The following is a 24,620-nucleotide window of genomic DNA, read 5'->3' as shown; positions in this document are numbered from 1 at the left end:
CAGTCCCCGGAACCCTTCCCGCTGGCTTCCTTCACTTAGAAAAATACAACTAAGGTCTATCCACTCTTCTGCCTGGCTCTGCAGCCCCTTCCTTTTTAGTGTGGAACAGTAATCCGCCGCACCGTCTCACGGACACACCGTCGTTGGTTTGTCCGCTCACCTGTCACAGGACGTCTTGGTTGCCTTCTGTCTCTGGTGAAACTGCTGCAAACATTTATGTGTGACTTTTGTGTGGATGTGTTTTCAGGTCAGTTGAGTACGTACTGGGGAGGGTGATTGCTGGGTCACAGGACAAGGGCTGTAGCCACACGAGAAGCTGACAGACTGTCCCCGGAACAGCTGTTCTGTGTTGCGCTCCCACCCGCAGGTGAGAGCGGCCCTTGCTCCACAGCCTCGCCAGCAGTCAGCAGCCATTCTGGTGTGTGTGTTGTGGTGTCTTGTTTGCATTTGGGACAGCAGCTTTCTTAATTCTTAGGTCCTGGATATTAAACACGGTAGTAATGAGCAATTCATTCTTTTATTTGTTTATTATGTTGAAAGAATGAGCAAGTGAAATAATTTTATTCAGTTACCAAAGGACTTGAATGCGCACCAGATTCCTAGGTGTCTCCTCTTTGAGAGAGATGCTTCAAGGCCCTGACACATGTTTCGCACACATAGGAATCAGTTGTGTTTCCTCTTAGGTGAGGTACCACATTCCAGGGGCTTCTCCATCACAAGGGATGATCTGAGCCCTCCTCTTGTAGTTAGCATCGCTGTCGTCCAAAGCACCCAGTGCACAAGCACCCAGGCTAGTCAGTGTTTCAGTGTTTCTTCAAGATCAGAGTTGAAGGGACGCCTGGGTGGCTCATTTGATTGAGTGTCTCACTCTTGACATCAGCGCTCTCTCATGCCCGCTCGCTTTCTCTCTGTCTTTCCCCCTCCCTTCTGCCCTCTTGCATATGTGTGCTCTCTCTTGTTCTCTCTCTGAAAATAAACTTAAAAAAAAAAAAATAGGTTTAAAAAGAAAAAAAGGATCAGAGTGGAGGATCAAATCCTGTGCTCCTGTCCTGTGTTCTGACCTGTGCAGGGGTGGGTGGCGGTTCTCAGGGAGCCTTGAGGCAGACAGAGTATGCTAAGGTATGGAACAGAGCAAAGAATCCATTTCCGTGTTGGAGCCCAGGTTCTAGAGCAGGGCTCCCAGCTGGTATATGGGGAACGGGCCACAAGTGGCAAAGACTGTGTCCCCCTCGTTCTTCAGGGTAGAGACCGAGTGCCCAGGGTCTTGGAGCCGCCGCACCTCGTGCCATAGAAATAACCTTTCCGTGAGTGCTGCGCTCAGAGAGCTGAGGAGTGCGGGGCTCAGAGCAGGTGTTCAGTCCATGTCTCATTTTTTGTCATCTTCCTGTGGTGTGCGTGTCTCTTCTTTTTTCTTTTTTTTCTTTTATACTGTGGTAAGATACACATAACATTTACTTTCTTTTTTCTTTTATGAGAGAGAGAGCGTGTGCAAGTGAGCGAGGGCAGAGAGAGAGAAGCAGGGCTCGAGCTTCCCCATTGCAGGACTCAGACTCACAAACCCTGAGATCATGACCTGAGCCGAAGTCAGACGCTTAACCGACTAATCCACCCAGGTGCCCCGTAATGTTTACTGCCTTAACCAGTTCAGTGGTGTTGAGTATGGCCTCGTGGTGTAGCCATCCATCTGCTTAGGAAGCGGAAACTGTATCTGTTCAGCCCCGATGCCCTTTCTCCCTCCCGCCAGCCCCTGGCAGCCACCCACCGACTCTGTCTCTGTGAGTTGGACTTCTCTGAGTACCTCACGGAAGAGGGCCCGGAAGTATCTTTCTCTCTGTGACTGGCTAATTAGCTTAGTGTGGTGTCCTCAAGTTTTATCCACGTTGTGTCTGTCAGATGTCACAATGTCCTTCCCTTTCTAAGGCTGACTGGTATTCCTCGTGTGCATAGACATTGCTTATCCACTCAGTGTGCTCACCTCACTTGTGTCTCCATCTCGTTATTCTTTTGCCTCAGTTTCCTTTTGTGCTTCTGCATACGAGGTAGGCTGAGGCCTAGAGAAACAGGTTGGAGTCCTGGGCCTTCATAATTATGAAATGCTGAGCAGCAGTTACTTAGTCTCTCTGAACCCCATTCATCATCTGTAAACTGGACCTGTCATTGTGGGACTTGTCTCCGAGACCCTGTTAGAGTGAAGCATGGCGCTGCGTGGAGAGGTGGCCCGTGCTCACTGTTTGTACTTTTGAGACTTCTCGTTCTTTTTGGCAGGAGGTTGAGGAGGAGGAGGAATATTCCTAAAGTGATTAAATCTGAGAGGTTTCCACCCACTGCCATGAGTGCCCTTCAGTGTCCCGTCCCGCGGTGTGCAGGTGACTCCTAGGCCGTGCTGTGCCCTGGACACCCTGAGCCTCCTGTGTTGAAGCTCTCTGCGTGACGCTGTGACAACAACGTAGCAAAGCTCTGGGTGCCTTGTGCTCCAGGGGTGCTGGAGTGAGCTCCTGCGTGTCTGCAGGGAGGAGGCCGGTGGGTGGGCCCGGGGAGCCCACTGTGCCCATAAGGGGCCCACCCAGCTCCCTCAGTGGGCTCTGGCTCTGCTGTTCCAGCTCTCACCCACTGCCCTGCTTCCAGGGGAGGAGGAGGAGGAGTCAGGAACAAGTCGTCTCCGCTCTGCTGTCGCCCAGCTCAGCTGCACTGTGGGGCCCGGCAGGTGTGCCGTGCCGGGGAGGTGCTGGGCTTCAGAGCTGCGTGTGGAGTGTCGAGAGGAGGTGTCGGATCTGTGGGAAGAGCTGGGAAGCCAGCCTATTGATTGTGGGCAGAGCCCTCTGCCACACAGCTTTTGAATCCTTTTGTGGGCTGTAGTGAGAGCCCGAGACCTCCACAGGAGTGCAGTTAGCCTCTTGTTAAATGCCGGGGACATCGTGCCGCCACGGTGGCAGACCTGGGGGCAGGCACATAAAAAGCAGTGAGGCCCAGTCGATGGGGTGTTGGGCTCTGTTTATGGATACTCCTGGACCTTCTTTGCAAAGACGAGACCCACCTGCCAGCAGTGGTAGAGCAGCCCTGTGACCGACCCTGTGTGTGTCGGAAGTGGCGTGAGGGGCTGATGGACATGAGGACCCCCTCTGGCCCCTTGCTCTACTGTGTGGGAACAACTACAGCTGACCCTTGAATAACATGGGTTTGAACTCTGTGGGTCCATGTAAATGTAGACTGTTTTTATAGCACAGCACTATAGATGATTTTCTTATCATTTTCTTCTCTCTAGCTTTGTTTATTGTAGGAATATGGTACGCAATGCACATAACATACAAAATATGTTAATGGACTGTTTTATGTTATTGGTAAGGCTTCTAATCAGCAGTGGGCTGTTACTAGTTAAATTTTGGGAGAGTCAAGAGTTATACGAGGATTTTTTTACAGTGGTGGTGGGGGATTGGTGCCCCTAAGCTCTGCATTGTTCAGGGGCAAACTGTAGTTCCTGATTTTTTCTCAGTGCTCCTCCATTTTCAAAGTGCCCTTTGGTTCTCTGGGTGAATTTGTATGTCTCTAATCAAATGTCATGTGATTACAGGGTCCAGTCTGTCCCAGGAGCAGCCATCCAGTAGCTCTGAGGAAGCGTCTGGAACAGAGGAGGAGGAGGAAGAGCAGCCCAGCTTTATCACGGGGCGGTGACAGCATTTGCTCCGGTGACCCTCTGCAGCCTGGCCCGTGCTGTGACCAGGGCCTCAGGAAACTGTCCACACAACCTGAGGGAGAAGGAGTCTGTGTTTCAACTCAGTTACCCCCTCCCCCCAGCACCTTGCTGGGAAGAAGCAAGTGGGAGCCCCTCCCGATTGTTCCCAGCCCCGTCTGTCAGCAGGACTCTGAGCCTGTGGGGCAGAGAGGACCGTCTCTTGGACACTTGGGGCCCTGCCAAGCAGAGTGCATCCATGTTCCTGCTGATGGGGGACACGTAATACCTTCTTCCCCTGGTCCCTGTTCTGATACTTGGACAGTGATGAGTTTAAGCTGGTTTCTCTGAAAGAAAAGTTTAGTAAAGAACAGAAACATTTTAGGTTTTGTTCAGACCTGTGAAGTGTTCTTCAGAGGCTGTAGGGAAGGCTGGGAAATAGTGTGACAGCGATGGTCCTGTAACATGGAGCTGTTTTCCAGGCTGAAGGAAGTGGCCTTGGCTCTGGGGCCAGCAACGCACCACAGGGTGCTTGACCTCCGTTTCCCTCAGCTCAGGGGCAGACCGTACCCTGTAATACATGCTGCTGCCTGGCTGCCCCCCCATCACAGTGTGGATCGGGAAGCCCCACGCTTGTGCAAAGGGAGATGTGAGGCTTAACCCAGGGCCGAGCCTTGGGAAGGGCGACTTGGTTTCTAAGAGGGCTTTGGGGAGAACAATGAAAGACTAGAAAAATAAGCAGGTTGAGAATCCAGGCTGGGCTGAGCCAGAGCAGAGTATGGGGATCCCTAGCCCAACCAGAAAGTGGGGGGAATTGGCCAAAACCTGCGTCTTCATCCTGCGGGAAAGGAGGGCTAAGTAAAGTGGGAGGGGGCCAGGGGCAGCCTTTCAGGCCAGCAGGGGGGACAGAGATGGTTTGAATGAGAGCCTTTGCTCACTTTTTGGATTCTTTATCTCCAATTCCAAGTTTCTAAGTATATTTTGTGCCTTTTACAGAGTTTGATAGAATTAAGCATATAGTGGTTTTGAGTGAAAAACTAAGAAGCATTTGACTTGTTTTTCATTTCTGCGGTATGGATCTTCCTGGCCCCGCCCTGAGCCAGGCGACATCTGTGATAACTTATGTCCTTTAAGCAATTCAGGCCACAGGAACTTTTCCTTCCTGGGAAGCTGAAATGGAAAATCAGCCCCAATAAATTAGCACGCCCTGCGGCTGTGTATTTTGGAACCTGTGTTTCTCTTGTCAGGGACTGGCTGGTTAGTTTTGTGCTGGTTTCTTGTTCTCCTATCTTAGAGCTGTTGGTCTGCTTATCTCCCCACAAGATGTGTGTCACAACTCTCACTTTGAATCTACAGCCTGGATATTGTGGGTGTTCGCTTGCCCTGGAGGTTGTCGAGAGTGCCGGAGCTTGGAGCCCGGAGACCTAAGTATTCTGGTTCTGACGCCGCCTCTACCTAGTACACCTGGCCCAGAGCAGATCATGAGGGATGGGGCCGCACATGCCAGAGCAGGTGGCAGGTGCCAGGCTGGAGGTCTGTGTTCTGCACCTTTACTGCATTTCAGAAGAGGATGTTTAGGTAGGAAATGTCTGTAGCAATTTCTGGCTGTTTTTAAGGGGCTGTCATACCTTAGGTTAAATGACTTTTGGTCTTCGGGGTCTTGTTTGAGAAAACAGAACAGTTAGATGTCATCATTGAGAAGGGAGTGGAAGATTCAGAGAACCCCTCCACCCCCGCCTCAAAAAGCCATGATGAGGGGGGAATCATTCAGTAATATCCTCGTTAATTGCCTTGTGGGTGGGGAAAAATCAAATTGATCGACGAAGGTGTGCGTAACTTGGTCATTTCAGGAAGCCTCACGTATAAGAATTCTGACTTCCTCCCCACACTTTTTTTAATTTTTTTTTTTTAATGCTTTTTATTTATTTCTAGGAGAGAGAGAGAGAGAGACAGCGTGAGCAGGGGAGGGTCAGAGAGAGAGGGAGTCACAGACTGAAACAGACTCCAGGCTCTGAGCTGGCAATCAGCAAAGAGCCCAACGCGGGGCTCGAACCCACGAACCGCGAGATCATGACCTGAGCGAAAGTCGGACGCTTAACCGACTAAGCCACCCGGGCGCCCCTCCTCCCCACACTTTTATTGAGCACTGCACCAGACAGTTCTGGGCCAGGCAACGTTACTTGTGTTAGAATACTTTGTCCTTCCATTAAGCAGCCTTACAGGTTTACCAGACAAGATTTGTAAACACAGAGAGGTCTGGAAACTTGCCCAGGTCCCCCAGCAAGTAAGTAGGTGGTAGAGCTGGCATTGAACCCCTAGCAGTGTGACTCCAGAGCCCACCGTTCTAGTCACTGCACCACAGCGCTGTGCTGCTCAGGGGCGAGGCTGGGGGTAGCCCAGACCTGGTGGTGAGCGGTGCCCAGGCACTGCTCTTTTAGTGCCAGAGCTGCAGACTGTAGGCCGCTCCTTCAGTAACCTCTGGGTGCATGCCCACACACGCGCACGTGCGATTATATATCATAGTTTTAAACATAATTGCCCCTTACTGCTCACAGGTCGTGTTTGTGCACTCACCTGCTCTCTGACACCAATCTGTACCCCAGGGTCAGCGCTTGTGCTTGTGGTGCTTTGTGGTCATTTGGTCATTTGCAAGTGTGCACAGAGGTGAGAAATTGGAGTTGCCTGAGGCACTGCTCCCAGCTGGGTTAAGAAAAAGCAGCGCTCTTCTTGTTCAGCTCAAACACATCTATTTAGTAACGGGTTTTTTTGTTTTGTTTTGTTTTTTTTGGCATTTTCTTGATTTTGCCATGTTTAAGTGGCCCCGAAGCCTAGTGCTCAAAGTATATTGTCTGGTGTCCTTTCCTTACAAAGTTGTCCAGGCACGAGTTGCAGTGCTGTTGGCTACAAGTTCATCGTTAATGAATCAATATAAACAAAAGCTTTTTTTATTTTTATCTTTTAAGATTTTATTCTTAAGTAGTCTCTATATCCAGTGTGGGGCTCAAACTCACAACCCCAAGATCGAGTTGCATGCTCTACCAGCCGAGCCAGCCAGGCACCCCCAACAGGAGTGCATTTGAACAAACACACATAAAACAAGCTTGTGTGGGGGCGCCTGGGTGGCTTAGTCGGTTGAGCGTCCGACTTTCGCTTAGGTCATGATCTCGCGGTTCGTGGGTTCGAGCCCCGCGTCGGGCTCTGTGCTGACTGCCAGCTCAGAGCCTGGAGCCTGTTTCAGTCTGTGACTCCCTCTCTCTCTGACCCTCCCCTGCTCACACTGTCTCTCTCTCTCTCTCTCTCTCTCCTAGAAATAAATAAAACATTAAAAAAAAAAAAAAAGTTTAAAAAACAAGCTTGTGTGTTAATCGATTGATGTGACCCAGCCCTGTGCTTCCCCAGACGGCAGCAGCTCCACAGTCGCTAATTAACACTCAGCGCTCACAGTGACTTTGCAGAACAGGCTACCAGGAATGATGAGAACTGGCTGTGTGTGTGTCCAGCGTGAGCGAGCCTGGGCTTCCAGAGAGCGGTGTTTCCTAACACGGGATTGGACTTGACTGGTGTGTTCCCTGTGTGAACGGTACTTATCTCCCTGGGCATCAGGAGCTCAACTCCTTAGTCCCACTTGGAATGCAGGACCATAGATGTCAACCCGGGAACCGGCACCCCCCACCCATCCTTAGGTCTTCCCGAACAGGCTCATATCCCACCATGTCAAGGTGCTTTTACACCCTCCCTCTCTCTCAGCCCTCCCCCTTCAGTGGGTAGCTCTCGTGGAGCAGAGAGCCCCGGAGTTCAGGCCAAGCCTCATGCCCCAGGACTTATGCACCAGCCCTGTTTGCCCTCCAGGTACAGGGCCTGGTGTGCCCTCTCTGTCCCTGGAGCCACTGCCTCCCCCCCACCCCCCGCCCGCCCCAACAACCACAAGCAGTTCTGGGGTCTCCCATTTCCGGCAAAAGAGCAAAGCTCCAGCTCCAGGTTCTCCACCTACTACCCCATTTACCTCCTCCCTTCTCAGCCCAGCTCCCAGAGTTCTCTGTGTTTGCTTCTGCCTCTTCAAGGTTTCACCCCCCAAACTGAAAGCCTTCAGTTTCACCACATCCAGCCCGTGGAGGCATCAAAGCCTAAACTCAGCGTCCCTGACAATACAATACAGCCTCCTGCCTTTCTTCCCGTCTTTCCCTGGCTGGCTTCTCCGCTCAAATTCTAAATGTTAGGGTGACCCAGTGCATCGCCTTTTGTCGTCAACACCCAGGCCCCAGGAGATCTTAATCTGACCCTGGGCTTTAAATACCATCCTCACTGATGTCTTGTGGGTTTGTGGCTTCAGCTTCCCTTTGGAGCCTCAGCTGGCGTCCATGCCCCCATTCCCCTCACTCTTGCCATGCCTCTTCCTGTGCTGTTGGGCCTCAGCTTTCCACCCACCCTGTTCTGTTCCATTCTCTTCCTAACACCCATCTCTTGTTTACTGGTCTGCACCCTGCCACACCAGCACCCCTCCCCTCCCAGCTCAGCTCTGAGTGCTGTGAGAGCAAGGACCTGCCTGTTCTGTCCACCGCCGTACCTCCAGCTCCAGGACAGTGCTGGGACACCACGGGTGCTTGATAAATGTGGGGTGACTGAACAGATCTATGACTGAAAGCAGGCGGGGAAGTTGCTCAGACCAGAAGAGTGGCCGCTACAGCAGGAAGAGCCTGAGCAGGTGCACTTGGTCGTGTCTGCTGGAGGCCACTAGTGCCATGGCCCAGGCCACAGCGGAGCCTGCCTCCCACATCCAAGGCTCCCTGGCCACGCCCCAGAGGCCACCGCATGGCAGCTCAGGCATTTGGGACAGTCACCCCAGCAGATTCTGCCATGGGCTCCCCCTGCTCCCCCCCCACCCCCCCGCCTTCAGAAACACTGGTTTAACCTATCAAGGACTCTTGCTAGCTTACTCACCTGTTTTCAACATTTATCTTTCTGGAAAAAGAAATTCTATTCAATTCAACTAATTCAATTGAGTTAGAGGAGCAGTGTTGCTTTTGGGAATAGGAACATCGCCAAATCAGTTTCGGGGTTGCACGGAAGGAGAGCTGTGAGCGCACCACTTCCTTTGGCCTTGGTGTTGGAAACAGGTGTGCCTTCTCCTCCGCTGTGGAAGTTTATGTTTAGTTTTTGGCATACTTGACTAATGAGAGCTACAATTACCATATTTTAATATTTAATATATTTCAGTAAAGAGAACACCCCGGCATGAGTCCTGAGGCAGTGTTCTTTTTCCACAGAATATAGCATATGTTTATTGAACACTACTAAAAGCTTAATCTGAAGGATTCCTGAGTGTACTTGGCTTAGCAATGGGGATGATAGTGAGCAAGACACAGGCCTTGCTTAACTTTAAGGAGCTCCAGATCTGATAAGACACAGACAAGAAAAAGGTCAGCACAGTTGCACACAGCACAGGTTACAGCATGGCATGTGACCCAGGCCTCAGGGTTGAGGGCAGGGCTGAGCTGAGCTCCTGGGTGGCCCAGTAATGCAGGAGTTGCAAGCTGAGAAGCAGATGCCCTGTCATGGCCTCCTTCACTAAGTGAAGGGGACTGGAGTTGATCTAAGGCCTCAGGGAAAACAGAAGGGCTCAGCGGGGGTGGGGGAGAGATGGGAATTTTCCACTTTGCAGTGTAGAGATTAGATGGGAAGGGGACAGGTGGAAAGTACTTGCAGTAATACAGAGCAGAGGTGATGAGGGCCTGAATTAGTTCGAGACTTGTGGAGACAAATGGGAAACTTCACAGGACTAGATGGGGACAGGAGGAATCATTATTGACAGCAGATCTGTAATGTCACCAGCTGCATAGCTGCTGGGACTGACACAGGTGACCCAGGACATAGAGCAGGCGTGTGAGGAAAGATGAGGAATTCAGCTGTGAACATGGCGAGGTGGGGCCCGTGGGACATGCCCTGCCAGGCTGGGGGTGACCATTTAGAGTCAACAGCCTCCTTGACACAAGGGGAATGGATGAAACCAGTCAGGGGGAAGTGGAGAGACACCCACATCTAGGGGGCAGAAGAGGAGGAGCCTGCACAGAGGTTAAAAAAAAGAGAGGTGAGGTCACCAGAATAAGGAAAGAGAGTTGTTTCTAGCTGGAAGGAGGGGTTCCCAAAGACAGAAAAGGGCACGGCTGAAATCTGTCCCAGAGCCAGCATCACAATGGCAGGCGGCTACAAAGGGGCCGGGAAGGAGATGGTGAGGACGGCTCATGTGAGAAGTTTGGTGAAGTGTGGGAACGTGGAGGAAGGAGAGGTTGGAAGGGTCAGGCTGAGTTGAAAAGGAGGCTGGGGGTGAAAAGCGGGTCTCAGCAGAATCCAGGAAGCAAGGTAGTCAGCTGAAAACTGGGTGAGAAAGGGTCAGAAAGTGAGAGATGTGAACTGAAGATCTCTTAAAGGGTAGGGACAAGGACTCGGCCATAGGAGTCAATGGCCAAGGGGACAGAACTATCTGGACTGGTTACGCAGTCCAGGGCAGCTGAGAGGCCATCTGGATGAAAAGACCCAGGGAAGGGGCCTCAGTCTTCACTGAATAAGGGTGTGCGTTGATGGGGAAGACTAGATCACACTCTGCCCCCCGGGATGTGCCTCGAAGAACTGGTCATTTTCAAGCTGAGGCCTTAGAGGAGGGAGCAACTTGCTATGGTCAAACAGCTAGGGAAACCACAGCCCAGACTGTCACCCAGACATCCCAACTGGTTGCTGTGAGCCTTTCCCTCACTTCTGTGTAACTCACACTCAACTGCCTGTGCACCTGAGGGGCCCCCCAACTATCAGTATCGTAAGTTGTACCTCCTTTCAGCATGGTGTCGGCGCCTTCCTTACTCTTCTAGGCGGGGGACAAAAGCCATTTTCTGTGTTTGGTTAAGAAGCTGACTCTGAAAAGCACAGGTAATTATGACTTAGATTTCCCTTCTGTCCAGGCCTGCTGGATAAATGTGCATGAGGGTGGAGACCTCACCGACTGGTGCCGGAGGCCTTCTAAAGGATGTGCAGTCACATCAGACTCCGAGGGTGAAAAGTTAAGCAAGTGACTGTGGTAGAAAGAATGTTCATCTGTGATGCAATTACTCTCGTTTACAAAGTGTCTTCTTCCTGTTTTCCACATCATTTTACAAAGAGCTATTGCTTTTTAATGATTTTGCCCTGTGAAATTTTGATGTTCCCTTTCCTATAGCCATCCATACAGTGTGTGTGCTGGGGCGGCGAGGTGGGGGCGGGGGGGGGGGTAATCAGACCCTGCAATTTCCCTTGGCTGTGGTGTTTTTAAGTGTCTTCCCGAATTAAAAGGTGTCGTTCCAGCTCTCAGCAATGGCTTCTAAAATGCATCTTGAGAGATAAATGGATTTGGCCTGACATCTGTTAACCTCTCCGCTTACAATTGTCAGAAAACTTGGACTGGTTGACACGAGTGGAATTTTTCTTTCATTTGGATAAATGTGTCACTGTGGATGTGGTTGTGACAGATGGAAAAATCCTATGTAGGGCACGCAGGACGGACTGTGAGGGGCCATCTAGCACAGGGATTGATGCGAACCCATCTTGCCTCTTAGTTAATTCTTCGTGGGCACTTCCTGAAAAACGTTCCTGTTTGCGTATCTCAGTATAACAGCTCAGCAGACATCTAACAGGGGCCCATCGAGTTGCACCCAGCTTAGGACCCCAGGTGTCTCCCTGGGTCTGTGTGGGTGGGGGGTGCAGCGGGGTGACCACCTGGCCAGCCCCTGCACACTCTAGGAGTGCCACAGTCCAGTCCATCCCGGCAAGCGGGTTTGGCTGCCTGAACGCTTCCCCAAATAGAGCCTCACCTTCCAGCCCTCTACCGCACCCTCACACCCGCCCGCCCTGTGGCCCGATGATGGGATACCTGTTCCCTCTCCCCACAGGGCATGCCCTTCTGGTCTCCCCAGCCCTCCAGCTGGCCCACGGCCAGTCCTGAGCATCCTTTATGGCTCACCCTGGGAACTCTGCTCCTTTTCTCTACTCGGACCCACACACTCGGGCCGAGCAGGGCTCATCCTGTCCTGGACCTGTTGTCCGGGGATCCAGGGACCAGAGAAACGCAGCCACATCATTCTGTTGTCATAGCCAGGCACAGGAGCGAGAGCAAGCGAGTGGCTGGGGGGAGAAGGAAGAGGGGGATGGTGAGAGCGAAGGATGCCCAGGCTTCCGGCCCCCTTCGCGGCAGCGCCAATCCGAGTGCACGGTGGCCCATGGCACGCCCGCCGGGGAACCGGAGAGATGCGCACCTTTTACCGGTTTCCGCTCCCCGGCTTCCGGCCGGGTGGTCTTCGCTAGAGATCCCTGCAGCCAGGGTGTACCCCAGGAGGGGCAGCGAGTCCCGCCCCTCCCCTCCAGGCTAGCCAGGTCACGTGGCCCGTAGCGCCCCCAAGGGCCAGCCACGTGACGGTGGCGCGCCGTTGCCTTGGCAGCGGCTGCGGTGGCCGGCGGGGGCGGGGCCGGCCGGGGGACCCGGCGGGACGCACGGAAGGAGGGAGGGGGCCGTGCTCAGCGCCCCGGCCGGGCCACGGGGCCACAGGGCAACACGGCCACGCCGCATGCCACAAGCCTGAGTGGGAGCGGAGCCGGCCGGCAGGCAGGGCAGCTCGGTGAGTGCTCGCCGTGGGAGGGGGGGTGGTTGGCGGAGTGGGGGTGGTTACCCCGCCCTGTTGGGGGACCGGAATTGCAACGGGAGAATCGGGGGAATCGACGCGGGGGAGGGGATGGGCTTTCTCCTGGGCTGGTTGGGATGGGGTGGCTGCGGGTTTGGAGGGTGGCCAGGTGACCCCAACCCTAAGGGATCTTCGGGAGGGGGTGCGGCGCTGAAAAGACTCGGAAGTCCGGAACAGGGGCCCGAGTGCGGGTCCTGCGGCTACTGAGGCTTCCCTATGGGAAGGGACAGAGATACAGGTGGACGCCTTTGGGAGACCCCTGTGAAGACTGCGGCTCCCCCCCGACCCCCCGCCTCCGTCTCCTGCGGGTGTGACAGAGTCAGGCTCGCCATTGTTCGTGCCCCAGATGTTTAAAGGAAGTTAAGACAGGCAAACCCCAAACCTCCCCCCTAGAAATGTTTCAGACAAGTCTGCCAAGGAGAATAGCTCATCGTTAGAGAGTCACCATTATTCTACAAGCGCTCTTTTCTCTGACTGCCCCTTATATATAAAAACAGACCAAAAAAAACCTCCGTGAATTTTAGCTGGGAGGGCATCCTTTGGAGCCTCTGTCACCCGGCAGAGATGTCAGTTTCCATCTTGCCCCACCCTACCCCTACCCCAGCCCAGAATGTGAGGACTCTGCCTCTCCTGGGGCAGGGTAGGAGGCCTGGCAGGAGGTAGGACACCTGGGCTGGGAGCTTAGGATGGATATGAATCCAGTCCAGGCTGCTCCCTCAGCAGGAAGCGGCCTCTATCTCCAGGACCCACGGGCCTGCCTCAAGACCAGGTTCCAAGCAGACAGGCAGGCTCCCTTCCTTCCACTCCCTGCCACTCAGAGGACATAGCAGGGACGAGACTGCCCAGCCACTACCCAGAGGCCAGTGTCAGCCCTCACTACCACCAAAGCCCTCCCTCTCCACCCTCCCAACTTGAGCCCAGCCCAGGCCCACTGATGGCCCCTGGGCTTCCCTCTTCTTCACCCCTTTGGAGGCGACCAGGCTCTCCTGCCCTTCCCAGTCAGCCAGCCATTTCAGCGGGCACCCGCCCAGACCACACCGACCCCAGGCTCCTGCTCCCTTCACTCACTCCTTCAAAGCCTCAGCACCACCAGAGTCCAGCACAGCCACACTGCCTGGGCTGCCTTGGGCTCCATATACTTCCCGCATCCTGCCTTTCGCCCACGTTTCCCTGACACCCACTGCAGCCAGCTTTCCTGCCGCGTCCCTCCCTCTCAGAACCCTCCCATATGGGCAGCATTTCGTCTTTGAGGGAGGGTCCCTTTTTGCCCGGTGCTGCCTTTACCATCTATGTCCTTGACCCCATCCTTGCTCCTTAGCAGGGACCTTCTCCCTGCCCAAGGCTGCTCCCTTGGCCCTCACACCCCTTCCGCAAAAGCAGCATTTAACTCATGGGGTGAGAATCACTCCCTTATGTTGCTCTCCAATCCTGGGCAGTGAGTTCCTTGAAGGGACTCACAAGATCCTCACCATTTTCACCTTTGATTTCTAAGTACCAAATGCAGTCTGACCTTAACGCCCAGTAAGCGTCTTTTGGGTGGAGAATGGAAAGACAGATACTCTGCAGGGGCAAAGGTTGTGCCTTTCACCCATCCACCCGCCATATGCTCACACCTATTGGCTCGCTTCTGTTGCATATGGACAAAAAAAGGAAAAGTCAATTTCCAAATGATGACATTCTAAATTATTTGGAGCTAACTGATGGATTAGTTAGTGAGCAAGGCTTCTCTTAATTTTCCCCAAAGGAAGGGACGTTCCAGTGATTGAAGAGCTGGAAGGCAGTGCTGCTGGCTGCAGACATGGCCGTGGGGCAGTGACCAGGGCTCCCAAGCCAACATTCCTAGAAACGATCTAGTAATGGGTATCCCCTGGCAGAAATAGGAGAGCACAGAACTGTTCCCTAGGGTCCTGTTGGCCAACAAAAGCTGTACCTCTGCAGCCGGGCAAAGAACAAAGAGGAAGGCACCCCAAAAGAGAGAGTTCTTCTCCACCTCCAGGACCTTCCCATAGAACTCTTTTAGAGATTGGTGTGGATAGATCAAGTTTGGTGCATTTCCACAGCCACTGACCCTGGTAAACACCCCTTATACCACCTACCTACCCCCAGCACTGCTCCCTAGGACCTAGAAACACTGATCTATTTGTAATGGCCTTAAGTAGGCTTTTTGTGGGGCCTTACGCAGGCCTGAACATACAAGTTGATATCTGATGCCAAGTGAGCCGCGAAGTGCTGATGCCCTTGAAGTCTGCCCTGCGGATTAATTAGAGCCGATCTCGGCATGCTGTAGCGTGGGCCGGCCCCTTGGGCCACATGAGACCGCCAATCCCCTATTTGGATTAGTGGAGATTTGGGTTTAAAAATTCACAAATCTTGACAGATTGGCCCTTCTGATCTTCATTTCGGGTTACTGTCAAACCTGATATCTACCTGTGATGACCTCAGAGGTCTCTGGTCTCCGTTTCTCTGTAAAATGTGCTCGTGTCAGTTGATGGATTCAGTTTTTCCTTTTGCTCAGGGTTTCCACCGCAGCCTGGACGTGGCTGTGCCTTCAGTTATATAAACCAAGTATTTCTTCAGGTGAACTGCACTGATTAAAATTTAAATTGGATTTGAGAAATTAGCCGCTGCTTGGAATTTTTTTCTTTTTTTCCTCCTGGTTGGACCCTGGACACTGAAAAGTGGTTTTGAGTCTTTGGGCCTACTATTTTGGGTTTTTTTTGTTTTTTGTTTTTGTTTTCAATTTTTTCAATTTTTTAAAATTTATTTCTGAGAGAGAGAGACAGCATGAGCAGGAGAGGGTCAGAGAGAGAGAGGGAGACACAGAATCCGAAGACAGGCTCCAGACTCTGAGCTAGCTGTCAGCACAGAGCCCAACACAGGGCTTGAACCCACGAACCGTGAGATCATGACCTGAGCTGAAGTCAGACACTTAACCGAGCCCCCCAGGCACCCCTGGGCCTGTTACTTTGTTGAAGACCCTTGTGAGAGTGGGGATGTCCCCCATCTGAAAATGCACACGGGCAGGAAGTTCAATATCATGCTCAGGATCACACAGTAGGGTAAAATCCAGGCCTACAAACTAGGTCCTAGGATCTCTGTAAATGCTTTAGCTCCCTATTCCCTGAAGATAGCAACAGATTGGAGGATTCCTTAGGTGCTTTGGGGCTAACCTTAGAATTCCATTCACCCACCAACCACATTTGTACTGGTGCCTTCCTGATGTCGGGATGGAAGGCCAGATTCTAGCTTTGTGGAGGGAGGCGCAATGGACACTGGTGGTTCCTGAAAGTGCACTCCTGACCCTATTCCCCCGCAGCTGGTCCCCACGATCCTGTGTTAGGGATCAGGGCCCCATACTCCCACTACCGCCCTGTGTCGAGATTATACAACAGGTCCCAGAGGTTAACTTGCTTGGCTTCTGGCTTTTCCAGGTCCCAGGAGCCCTCTGGGATGCCTGAGAGTATCTGCCCCCTGCCCCCAGCCTGGCTTCCACCATGAGCGCTGAGCTCAACGTGCCTGTGGACCCATCCACTCCCGCCTGCTCTGAACCCGGGCACAAGGGCATGGATTACCGGGACTGGGTCCGCCGCAGCTACCTGGAACTGGTCACGTCCAACCACCACTCTGTGCAGGCGCTGTCCTGGAGGAAGCTCTACCTGAGCAGAGCCAAGCTGAAGGCCTCCAGCCGGACCTCGGCCCTGCTGTCAGGCTTCGCCATGGTGAGTGCACACACGTGGTGGGGAACACGGCCTGCGAAACGACTTTTGCTGTCGAGATCCTATGATGCTTCAGGGAGCAAAGCACTCCCATCCTAGCCGCACTGGCAGTCAGGCTGGCTGCCAGCGATGGGCCCCAAGCAGTTACCTGGCAAGGAAGTCGAGAGTAATTGAAATAGCTTCAGTGTGCAGGGAGAGAGGTACCCGTCTGCCCCCCACCTCGGGCACCACTCAAGACTTTGGGAAGCTGAAGGCTTTAAGCAGGACTGGGATCGATGAGGGGTTGCTCAGTTTGGCCCAGCTCAGGACGCAGATGCCCCCCAAATGTGGCGTCTGGGGTGACGAAGCAGAGCCTCTGATCTGACTCCTGGCTGCCCGGCTGCCGCTTTCCTTCTGAGTCATTCCCCACCACAGGAGTCGGTCTCAGGCCAAACCACGGGCCCTGTGAAGGGCCAGGGCCGTGTCACCTGTTGACTCCAAAGCCCCTGACTCATATCCCTTCGGGGAATTGTCCAAGAAGGCAAAGATGGCCAGGACTCAGAGGAAGAACAAGGCACGGGTGGTGGTGGAGGGGAGGAGGGTACGCCTCTTTCTTTTCTTCTCTATTGGGTGGAAATAATTTTTTTCTTTAATGTAAAAACAATTGTCATTTTTCCAAAGCCCAGAGCCTCAGTTGTCAAAGCAGCAGCACAGAAAGTAAGCTATCAGGGTGGCCTGGTGCTTGCTCCCTGGTACAGGCCACCCTTAGAAAACAGACCTGTGTGGTCAGAGTGTGACGGAGGTCACCAGGCCTCGGGGCAAAAAATTTGGGTTTAGATCTGTAATTTATCTTATTTTTTTATTTGTTTTTAAACTTTTTAAATATTTATTTATATTTGAGAGAGAGAGAGGCAGGGAGAGAGACAGATCTCAAGCGGGGGAGGGGCAGAGAGAGATGGGGAGACCGAAGCACAGAGCCCAGTGCGGGGCTCAAATTCATGAGCTGTGAGATCATGACCTGAACTGAACTCAGACGCTTAACTGACTGAGCCACCCAGGCACCCCCACCCCCACCTTTTTTTAAGTTTATTTTTGAGAGAGACAGAACAGACAAACAGTATTAGCAGGGAAGGGGCAGAGAGAGAGAGGGAGACACAGAATCTGAAGCAGGCTCCAGGCTTCGAGCTGTCAGTACAGAGCCCAACATGGGGCTCGAACTCTGAACGGCAAGATCATGATCTAAGCCAAAGTTGAGCCACCAAGGTGTCCCTTTTTAACTTTTTTAAATGTTTATTTATTTTGAGAGAGAAAGTGAACACGTGAGCGGGGGAGGAGCAGAGAGGGACAGAATCGTAAGCAGGCTCCATGCTGACCATCAGCACAGAGTCAGTCCAGTGCGGTGCTCCATCCCAGGAACTGTGAGATCATGACCTGAGCCAATATTAAGAGTCACACACTTAATCGGCTAAGCCACCCAGGCACTCCTAGGCCAGTAGTTTAAAGCAAAGGCTTTATCTAGGTGTTGTGTTATATTTATTTATTTATTTTTAACATAATGTCAAAGCGTACAATCACATAGTGCACAACTTTGGCCTATAGTTATTTTCTCCCTGTGGTTTCCATCACATGCAAAAGATAGACGGTTTTCTCAAGCTTAATTGTATGGAATGCGGGTGAGACGTTTAAACAACACTGTGAAGGCTTGTTTTCCACTCGGCAGAAGAATTATAGTCTCACATTATGTTTGTCTGGCCTGCACTTGTGTTTTCAACTCTGGAAAACATACTGTGCGAAGTACTGAGTGACATGATGCAGTAAGACGGCTTCCTTTGTGCCTGGGGCCCGGGTCTCAGAAGTCACTTCCTGTCCATGGCTGTCTTTTTATTTTTTATTTATTTTTTAATTTTTTTAAATGTTTTTATTTCTGAGAGAGACAGTGTGAGCAGGGGAGGGTCAGAGAGAGAAGGAGACACAGAATTGGAAGCAGGCTCCAGGCTCTGAGCTAGCTGTTAGCACAAGCCTGACATGGGGCTCAAACCCATGAACTATGAGCTCGTGACCTGAGCTGAAGTCGGACGCCTAACCAACTAAGCCACCCAGGCGCCCCTGCGGCTGTCTTTTTAGACTCCTGCCTTCCCGACACTCGGGTCTCCAAACTTGGAGAAGCTTTACTGTCTTCTCCCGGCCAACGAAAGGCTCACCTAAGTTGAAGCCTCTAAAACTACTCGTTTCAAACTGGAAAACGGGTCCTGTGCATAAGGTTCTTTTTCTTTTTTTTTTTTTTATTTCTGGGAGAGAGAGAGAGACAGCGTGAGCAGGGGAGGGTCAGAGAGAGAGGGAGATACAGACTCTGAAATAGGCTCCAGGCTCTGAGCTGGCAGTCAGCACAGAGCCCGACGTGGGGCTCGAACCCACGAACCGCGAGATCATGACCTAAGCGAAAGTCGGACGCTTAACTGACTAAGCCACCCAGGCGCCCCACCTGTGCATAAGGTTCTAAAACCGAGGTCTAATCCTGGAGGACTGGCCTGAGACCCACCGGCAGCCCACAGGGGTGTGAAGTGGTCTTGGGTTGAAAATGGTGACCGCAGACCCCAGGATGGCAGGGCCTGGATGTGTACCACAGTACGCCGCCTGTCCTTAGCTTGGCAATGGCAGTCACACTTACCAGTGATCAGCCGTTCATTCCTTCAGCGTTTATGGGGCGTCTCCTCTACCACCAAAGGCTTCCTTAAGCACCCTGGGATACGCTTCAGAAGCGCTGCCGGGCCCTCGCCTTCTCGTCTAGAAGGTTCCTCTCATGGAGGCTGCCATAGCCTAATACGCACTGGAGATTCAGTCCTGACAGTGAACACTGGAGAGCAGCAGAAAGAGTGGCATCAAGACTGGGGGTGGGGAAGGCAGCAGTGGGCCCCCTTGACTAGATTAACGGGCCACCAGTGCCCCAGGTTATTATTCAGACTGTGGAGCAGCGTGGGGGAAGGAAGACCAGCACAGGCCATCAGCCAGTGTTTCAGCTCTGGAAACCGAGGCAGAACAAGGGCAGGTACAAGAAAGAGTGAAAAGAGGCGGTTTGCTAGGTGGCGGCTCCTCCCTGTTATGTTTCCCCTGATTAGAGTTGCAAAGCTATTCTTTTCCCCAAGGCGAGCACTTGGGCCTAACCTTAAGCCCATTTCTTCATGTTTATTCTTCTGCTAACACACAGAACCAGTGAACCGCGGCCACCTCGTAAAATCATTGCATAAACACATTGAAAAATGGCCTTTCGGCCTTTTCTCTCCATAAGGCAGAACAAAATGGCTTTCCTACTGCAGGCCCTTTCATTATCTTTGTTTCTTCCCTCAATGCCCTCTGTGTTCTACAACATCCTTTTGTGGAGCCATGTCCTTGGTGGTGACAAGAGCCTGCCCAGGCCACGGGGGTCACTGAGAAAAGAACACCCCCTCAACTCGTGTCATATGGCAACTGTAGGGAGCAGTGATCGCTTCTGAGTTTTGTTTAGCTGTGGTCCACTGGGACTGCCGTCTCTTCTTTTTACCCACCAAACGTTCCCTCTCTGCTGAAAGGAGGAGTCTCTCACTCTAGGAGGCGGTGCTTGCTAGAAGTTGTGAAGTCATCTTTCTTGTAAAATTGGAAAAACAGAATGGCTTAGATCTAGGAAGCAAACACAGTGAGTGGAAAAGCCTTCATCTGGTTTCTCTCCTTCTGCCTCCCTGTCCTCCTTTCTTGACTGGTCTGGTTTCTTACCTACGGGTACCTGAGAGAAGGCCCTTGGTGGGCCCGGGAGTCGTTGCCAGGCCTGGACTATGCCATCCACTGGGTGAGCTCCACGTGCTGAGGGGCAGGGGAGTGCCAGGCCACAGAGGGAGAAGTTCTCCGTAGCCTGGGTCTGCCCTGGGGGAAGTGGCGCAGGGCCACGTTCCCCAGCTTGCAGTGTGAATGGCACCTGGGGTGAGCAGGTCCTGCCTAACTGGCTGTAGACATTCACTACCACAGAGCTAGGCTGGGGCTTCTGGTTCCCTCTGTGGGTCTTTTTTTGCCTTTTTTTAAAAATTAGTTTGGGGCGCCTGGCTGGCTCAGTCAGTAGAGTGTTTGATTCTTGATCTCAGGGTCATGGATTAAAAAAATTGGGGGGTGGCACTTGCATGGCTCAGTTGGTTAGGCAGGCATTATTCTTGATTTCTGCTCAGGTCATGATCTCATGGTTTGTGGGTTCAAGGCCTGCTATGGGTTCTGCGCTGACAGTGTGGAGCCTGCTTGGGATTCTCTCTTCCTCCCTCCCTCTCTGTTCCTTCCCCACTTGCGCTCTCTCTCTCCCTTTTTCTCTGTTCCTACCTCACTTGTGTGCTCTCTTTCAAAAAAATTAAATTTTTTTTAATAAAAGTTTTTATTTTATCGAAACAAATATGTGCACCCAGTTGAAAACTGAAGTGGCTGCTGCAGGGCACGCAAGCCACCCCAGCAGCCCCGGCTGCCTGGCGATGCCCCCCCACCCACCCCCCACCTCCACCCCTGCTCCCCACCCCCCGGCTGGGGATCCTGCAGCGCCTCCATGCCTCTGAAAAACCTTCTCCAGACTGCTATTTCACGATTTATCCATCTCAGGCATCACCTATTGGCTTGGGCTTCCTGTGACTGCGGTTGATGACTCAGCTCTTTTCTCAGCCCAGCCCCCTGCCCACAGCCTCCCCCCCCACCATTGCCCTCATTTTTGTTCCCATTCCTGGCCTTTGAGATGCGGGCTTCTCCCCCAGGGCTTCTGAGGCTGTGAGCCACACCCTGTGGCCTGGGGGACCTAGGGAGCCTCCACAATTTCTTTTCCTTTTTTTTTTTTTTACTTTTTGAAAGGTTAGCTTTTAGTTTTTGAAAAACAGCCATTGTCTTGAAGCCACCTGTTCCTGGGGGAGGGGTGGCCTCCGAGCTGGGTCAGAGCTCAGCACCCGGGGCATATTCTGCACTCGCCATATTCTGCACTCTGTGTTCTGGGCTGGGAAGGCCTTCGGTGGGAGGTGAGCCCCACCACTCCCCACCCTGTGCTTTAAACTCCGCTGCACTGTCTAAATTTTTTTAAATGTTTTATTTATTTTTGAGAGAGAGAGAGACAGCATGAGCAGGGGAGGGTCAGAGAGAGAGGGAGACACAGAATCCAAAGACAGGCTCCAGACTGTGAGCCGTCAGCACTGCTCGAATCCACGAACTGTGAGATCATGACCTGAGCCGAAGTCACACGCTTAACTGACTGAGCCACCCAGGCACCCCTTGCCTGCACTTTCTAGATTCTTCCTTAGTGAGATGTCCTTTAGCTCATCAGAAAGCAGGAGAATTGGGAATCTGTGGACAGCTAGGTGGGCGCCCGGTACCCCATGTGGGCCTGTGGGCGCCCCGGCCCACTCGTCCGCTCTGCGTTGCAGGTGGCCATGGTGGAGGTGCAGCTGGAGACGCAGTACCAGTACCCGCGGCCGCTGCTCATCGCCTTCAGCGCCTGCACCACGGTTCTGGTGGCCGTGCACCTCTTCGCCCTGCTCATCAGCACGTGCATCCTGCCCAACGTGGAGGCCGTGAGCAATATCCACAACCTCAACTCCATCAGCGAGTCGCCACACGAGCGCATGCACCCCTACATCGAGCTGGCCTGGGGCTTCTCGACTGTGCTGGGGATCCTGCTCTTCCTGGCCGAGGTGGTGCTGCTCTGCTGGATCAAGTTCCTGCCTGTGGACGCGCGCCGCCAGCCTGGCCCCCCGCCCGGCCCCGGGGGCCACACGGGCTGGCAGGCCGCGCTCGTGTCCACCATCATCATGGTGCCCGTGGGCCTCATCTTTGTGGTCTTCACCATCCACTTCTACCGATCGCTGGTGCGTCACAAAACCGAGCGGCATAACCGCGAGATCGAGGAGCTGCACAAGCTCAAGGTGCAGCTGGACGGCCACGAACGCAGCCTGCAGGTTGTGTGAGGGTGTGGCACCCCCCCCCCCCAACCTGGAAGCCAGCAATGAGTGCCCTGCCTTCCGGGGAACATCACACATGGGGACGTGGGGATTCCCGGCAAGGCTGCCTGGACGCTGCCCGAGAGTTCCAGACCCAAGTCTTGTCCCCCTTCCATGCTGGAACACATGACTGCAGGATGCTCCCGCAGAAAGTGGAAATCTGTCGTTAAAAGAGAGACTCTGTTGCCAAGAGCTGAGAGAGAGAAAAAAAAAAACAAAAACAAAAACAAAGCCTGAGTCCTTGGGCCTGGGGATTCTCTGCAGCAGGGGACAGGGCTCCAGGCAGCACCCAGGGTCACGGGCAAGGGCAATCTCAGACATGTGGAGCTGGTGGCCAGCAGAGGCAGAGAGAGGCAGGGGAGGGGTGGAGGGTTTCAGAGAAGGAAGGGATTGCCCCGTGACACACGACTTGTGAGGTGGGTCTCCTGGCAGCCGGGAGCTGTGTCTGATGAGATGGGGTGCAGGCCCACAGCTTGGCCTGGTGCTTCCCTCCGCTGCCCTGGGGGGAATGGGTGGCCTGGCCCACAGGGGTAGGGCAGGAGCCTGGGGCCCGGGTCCACTCAGCAGGTGCTCAGCCGGCCATGAGGAAGGCGTCCCCGGGGGAGGCATGTCTGGGCATCCCACATGAGAGGCCTCTCGAGGAGACTTTTAGCTGGGGGGTGCCCTGAGGCACAACTGGCCCAGATTCTCTCCTCCTAGCCCGCCTGGAGCCCAGTCACAATGACCCAGCAAAGCCACCAGCTTGGGGAAAGGGCCCAGAGTCCTCCGTGTTTGGGCTATAAAATGGCCTTGGAGCCCAAGTCAGCTGCCCCTCCAGGCCATGGTTGCCAAAGTCACTTGCTCAGGAAGCAGAGCCTGCTTCCTGTTTCCCTGTGACCCCAGCAGGCAGGAGGGGGCAGCCCGGGGGACTTTTGTCCAGACAAGGCCTTTGGCTGGACCTGGCCAAATGCGGGTCCCAGTTGTAACGGAAGGTGAGTCCCCACATTGTGCTCCCCTGCAGGGACCCCCAGTCCTCCCAGCCACAGGCAGGGGCCCAGCTCCCACATGTCCATGGCCGTGTGCAGGATGCGTTCTGCTGTTTCCGCTAGACCAGAGCACGGGTTCTTGGGTGGTGCACGTACATACTACAGCTCAGCTCAGGGGTGAGCATGCCACGTCCTGAGCTGCTTTTGAAGACAAGGCTTACCTCACGGGCCAGCAGCCACTAGAGAGGGAGCCTTTTTTTTTATTTCATAGTCCTCGGACATCATGCTCCAGTGGCATTTCTGTGGACAGCTTACTCTCTGTGTGCCGAGAAACCCTGGCTGGCGTGGCGGAGGTTGCTGGGAATGTGACATACTGTTGAGGACACAAACCTCAACACACAACCAGAATGCCAAGGGGCAGCCTGGGAGCTCTGCCGAGAAGCACCGCTGTAAGTCAGGACATTGTGGGAGCCTGGGCAGGAGCCTGGAGTCTTCCAGAGGGCGTGTTCCTCGTGTCCTGCAGATGTCTGTCGGTACTTGCCTGCTCTCTGGTGCATGTCTGTTCTTTCTCGGAGCCTTGTGGAAAAGGCTTGTCTGGCTTACTCTGTATTTTCTTTGTGTCCGTGTCTGTAAGCCCGCCACTCTGTGTCCTGGATGAGACAGGCTGGCTTCTCCCCACAGCTGGGGGTGGGCAGTAGGCCCTTCCTCTAGCCCGGGCCTTTCAAGAGGGGCCATGCAGGCCTCACTGTCCTGGGCCATCTGGTGCCTCTGCCCCAAGTGTGCCAGATGTGCCAAGCTCCCTAGACTGGAAGACACCCCCTGGTGCCACATGGGCACGACAGGTGCCACATCACGTGTTTTTAACAATGATTGGAAGAATGTAATTCTTGTTCTCATTCATCCAGAGTGTTCTCCCAGCTCCCGGGGGCAGGGGGCCAAGCAGAGAAGTTTCCGTGGGGACAGAGAGGACCATGGGTCTGGGGACTGGTGGTCAGAGGGGAACCTTCAGGGTGGCCCCAGAGCTTCTGGGAGATGGATGATCAGCTGCTATTTGGAGCTGCAGGCAGGACTCAGCAGGCTGGGCTGGGGGGAGGGGAAGGCACGTTACAAGCTAGAAAGTCAATTTCTGGAGGTTTAACCTGATTGTGAAGCGTTCCAAGTGCAGCGGCCACTCGGTGGTGAGGCCACGCGGGCCGCCCCAGAGGCAGTGTGGGCTTGCCCTATTTTCCTCTGAGCAGAAACCCCCCACCCCCCGCAGATATGCCGGGGCCCTTTCCAGAGCGGAACACGGTCTCCACTTGGTACCTGACCAGAAGTTTCAAAACTCCAAGTGTTTCTATTCTAGAAACTGCGAGGGCAGGACGTATTCTAGTGTCTTCTAGGAAAGTCTGCCGAGGCTAAAACCCTGTGAGCCCGGATATCGGCAGCTGCTCCCTGTCTTGCGCTGATTAACTCATTATGCATGATGCCGCGGAGATCATGTGCGGTGTGTAACCCCCGTCCCGTGTGTGGGTTTTTAAAACAGTTGCCCTGGAGTGAGCTGAATAAACAGGTAAAGCTACGAAGCTCCTGGCTCTTCCCTAGCATCTGCTGTATCCTGGAAGACTGAC

General features: G+C 53.5%; 2 protein-coding genes and 1 long non-coding RNA gene across 4 annotated transcripts in view; 2 read left to right on the top strand and 1 right to left on the bottom strand.

The window, feature by feature from the left end:
• Positions 1-4,895, top strand: part of PRKRIP1 (PRKR interacting protein 1) — a 31,075-nt gene extending 26,180 nt beyond the window's left edge. The window contains exon 6 of the mRNA XM_039243452.1: positions 3,569-4,895. Within this exon, the coding sequence (XP_039099383.1) occupies positions 3,569-3,669 (101 nt within the window). The 3' untranslated portion in view covers positions 3,670-4,895. The remainder of the gene's footprint in view (positions 1-3,568) is intronic.
• Positions 4,896-11,111: 6,216 nt separating this feature from the next.
• Positions 11,112-12,036, bottom strand: LOC120239288. The gene is made up of 3 exons (XR_005530394.1): positions 11,944-12,036; positions 11,652-11,812; positions 11,112-11,268 (listed from the first exon to the last, which is right to left on the bottom strand). It is a non-coding gene; the product is annotated as an uncharacterized LOC120239288 (long non-coding RNA).
• Positions 12,037-12,151: 115 nt separating this feature from the next.
• Positions 12,152-24,575, top strand: ORAI2 (ORAI calcium release-activated calcium modulator 2). Of its 2 annotated transcripts, none has more exons than XM_039243483.1 (3): positions 12,152-12,303; positions 15,798-16,085; positions 21,473-24,575. In XM_039243483.1, exons 2-3 carry the CDS (start codon positions 15,861-15,863, stop codon positions 22,010-22,012), a joined length of 765 nt encoding a protein of 254 aa, XP_039099414.1. In that variant the 5' UTR covers positions 12,152-12,303; positions 15,798-15,860; the 3' UTR covers positions 22,013-24,575. The 2 variants fall into 2 exon arrangements, with proteins under 2 accessions (XP_039099414.1, XP_039099415.1); XM_039243484.1 differs by having other exon boundaries at positions 12,153-12,303; positions 15,999-16,085.
• Positions 24,576-24,620: the final 45 nt, after the last annotated feature.

This window comes from Hyaena hyaena, unplaced genomic scaffold (assembly GCF_003009895.1).
Source record: "Hyaena hyaena isolate Hyena2069 unplaced genomic scaffold, ASM300989v1 scaffold_228, whole genome shotgun sequence".
Taxonomy (NCBI): domain Eukaryota; kingdom Metazoa; phylum Chordata; class Mammalia; order Carnivora; family Hyaenidae; genus Hyaena; species Hyaena hyaena.
The sequence above is the reverse complement of the archived record's forward strand: the minus strand, read 5'-3'. Positions and strand labels throughout refer to the sequence as shown.

What these genes read in the sequence shown, in the direction of transcription:
- ORAI2 (XM_039243483.1), top strand. Translation starts at nt 15,861, where the DNA reads ATGAGCGCTGAGCTCAACGTGCCTGTGGACCCATCCACTCCCGCCTGC. An exon ending in TGCTGTCAGGCTTCGCCATG is followed by an intron (nt 16,086 to 21,472) that starts GTGAGTGCACAC and finishes TCTGCGTTGCAG; the next exon opens with GTGGCCATGGTGGAGGTGCA.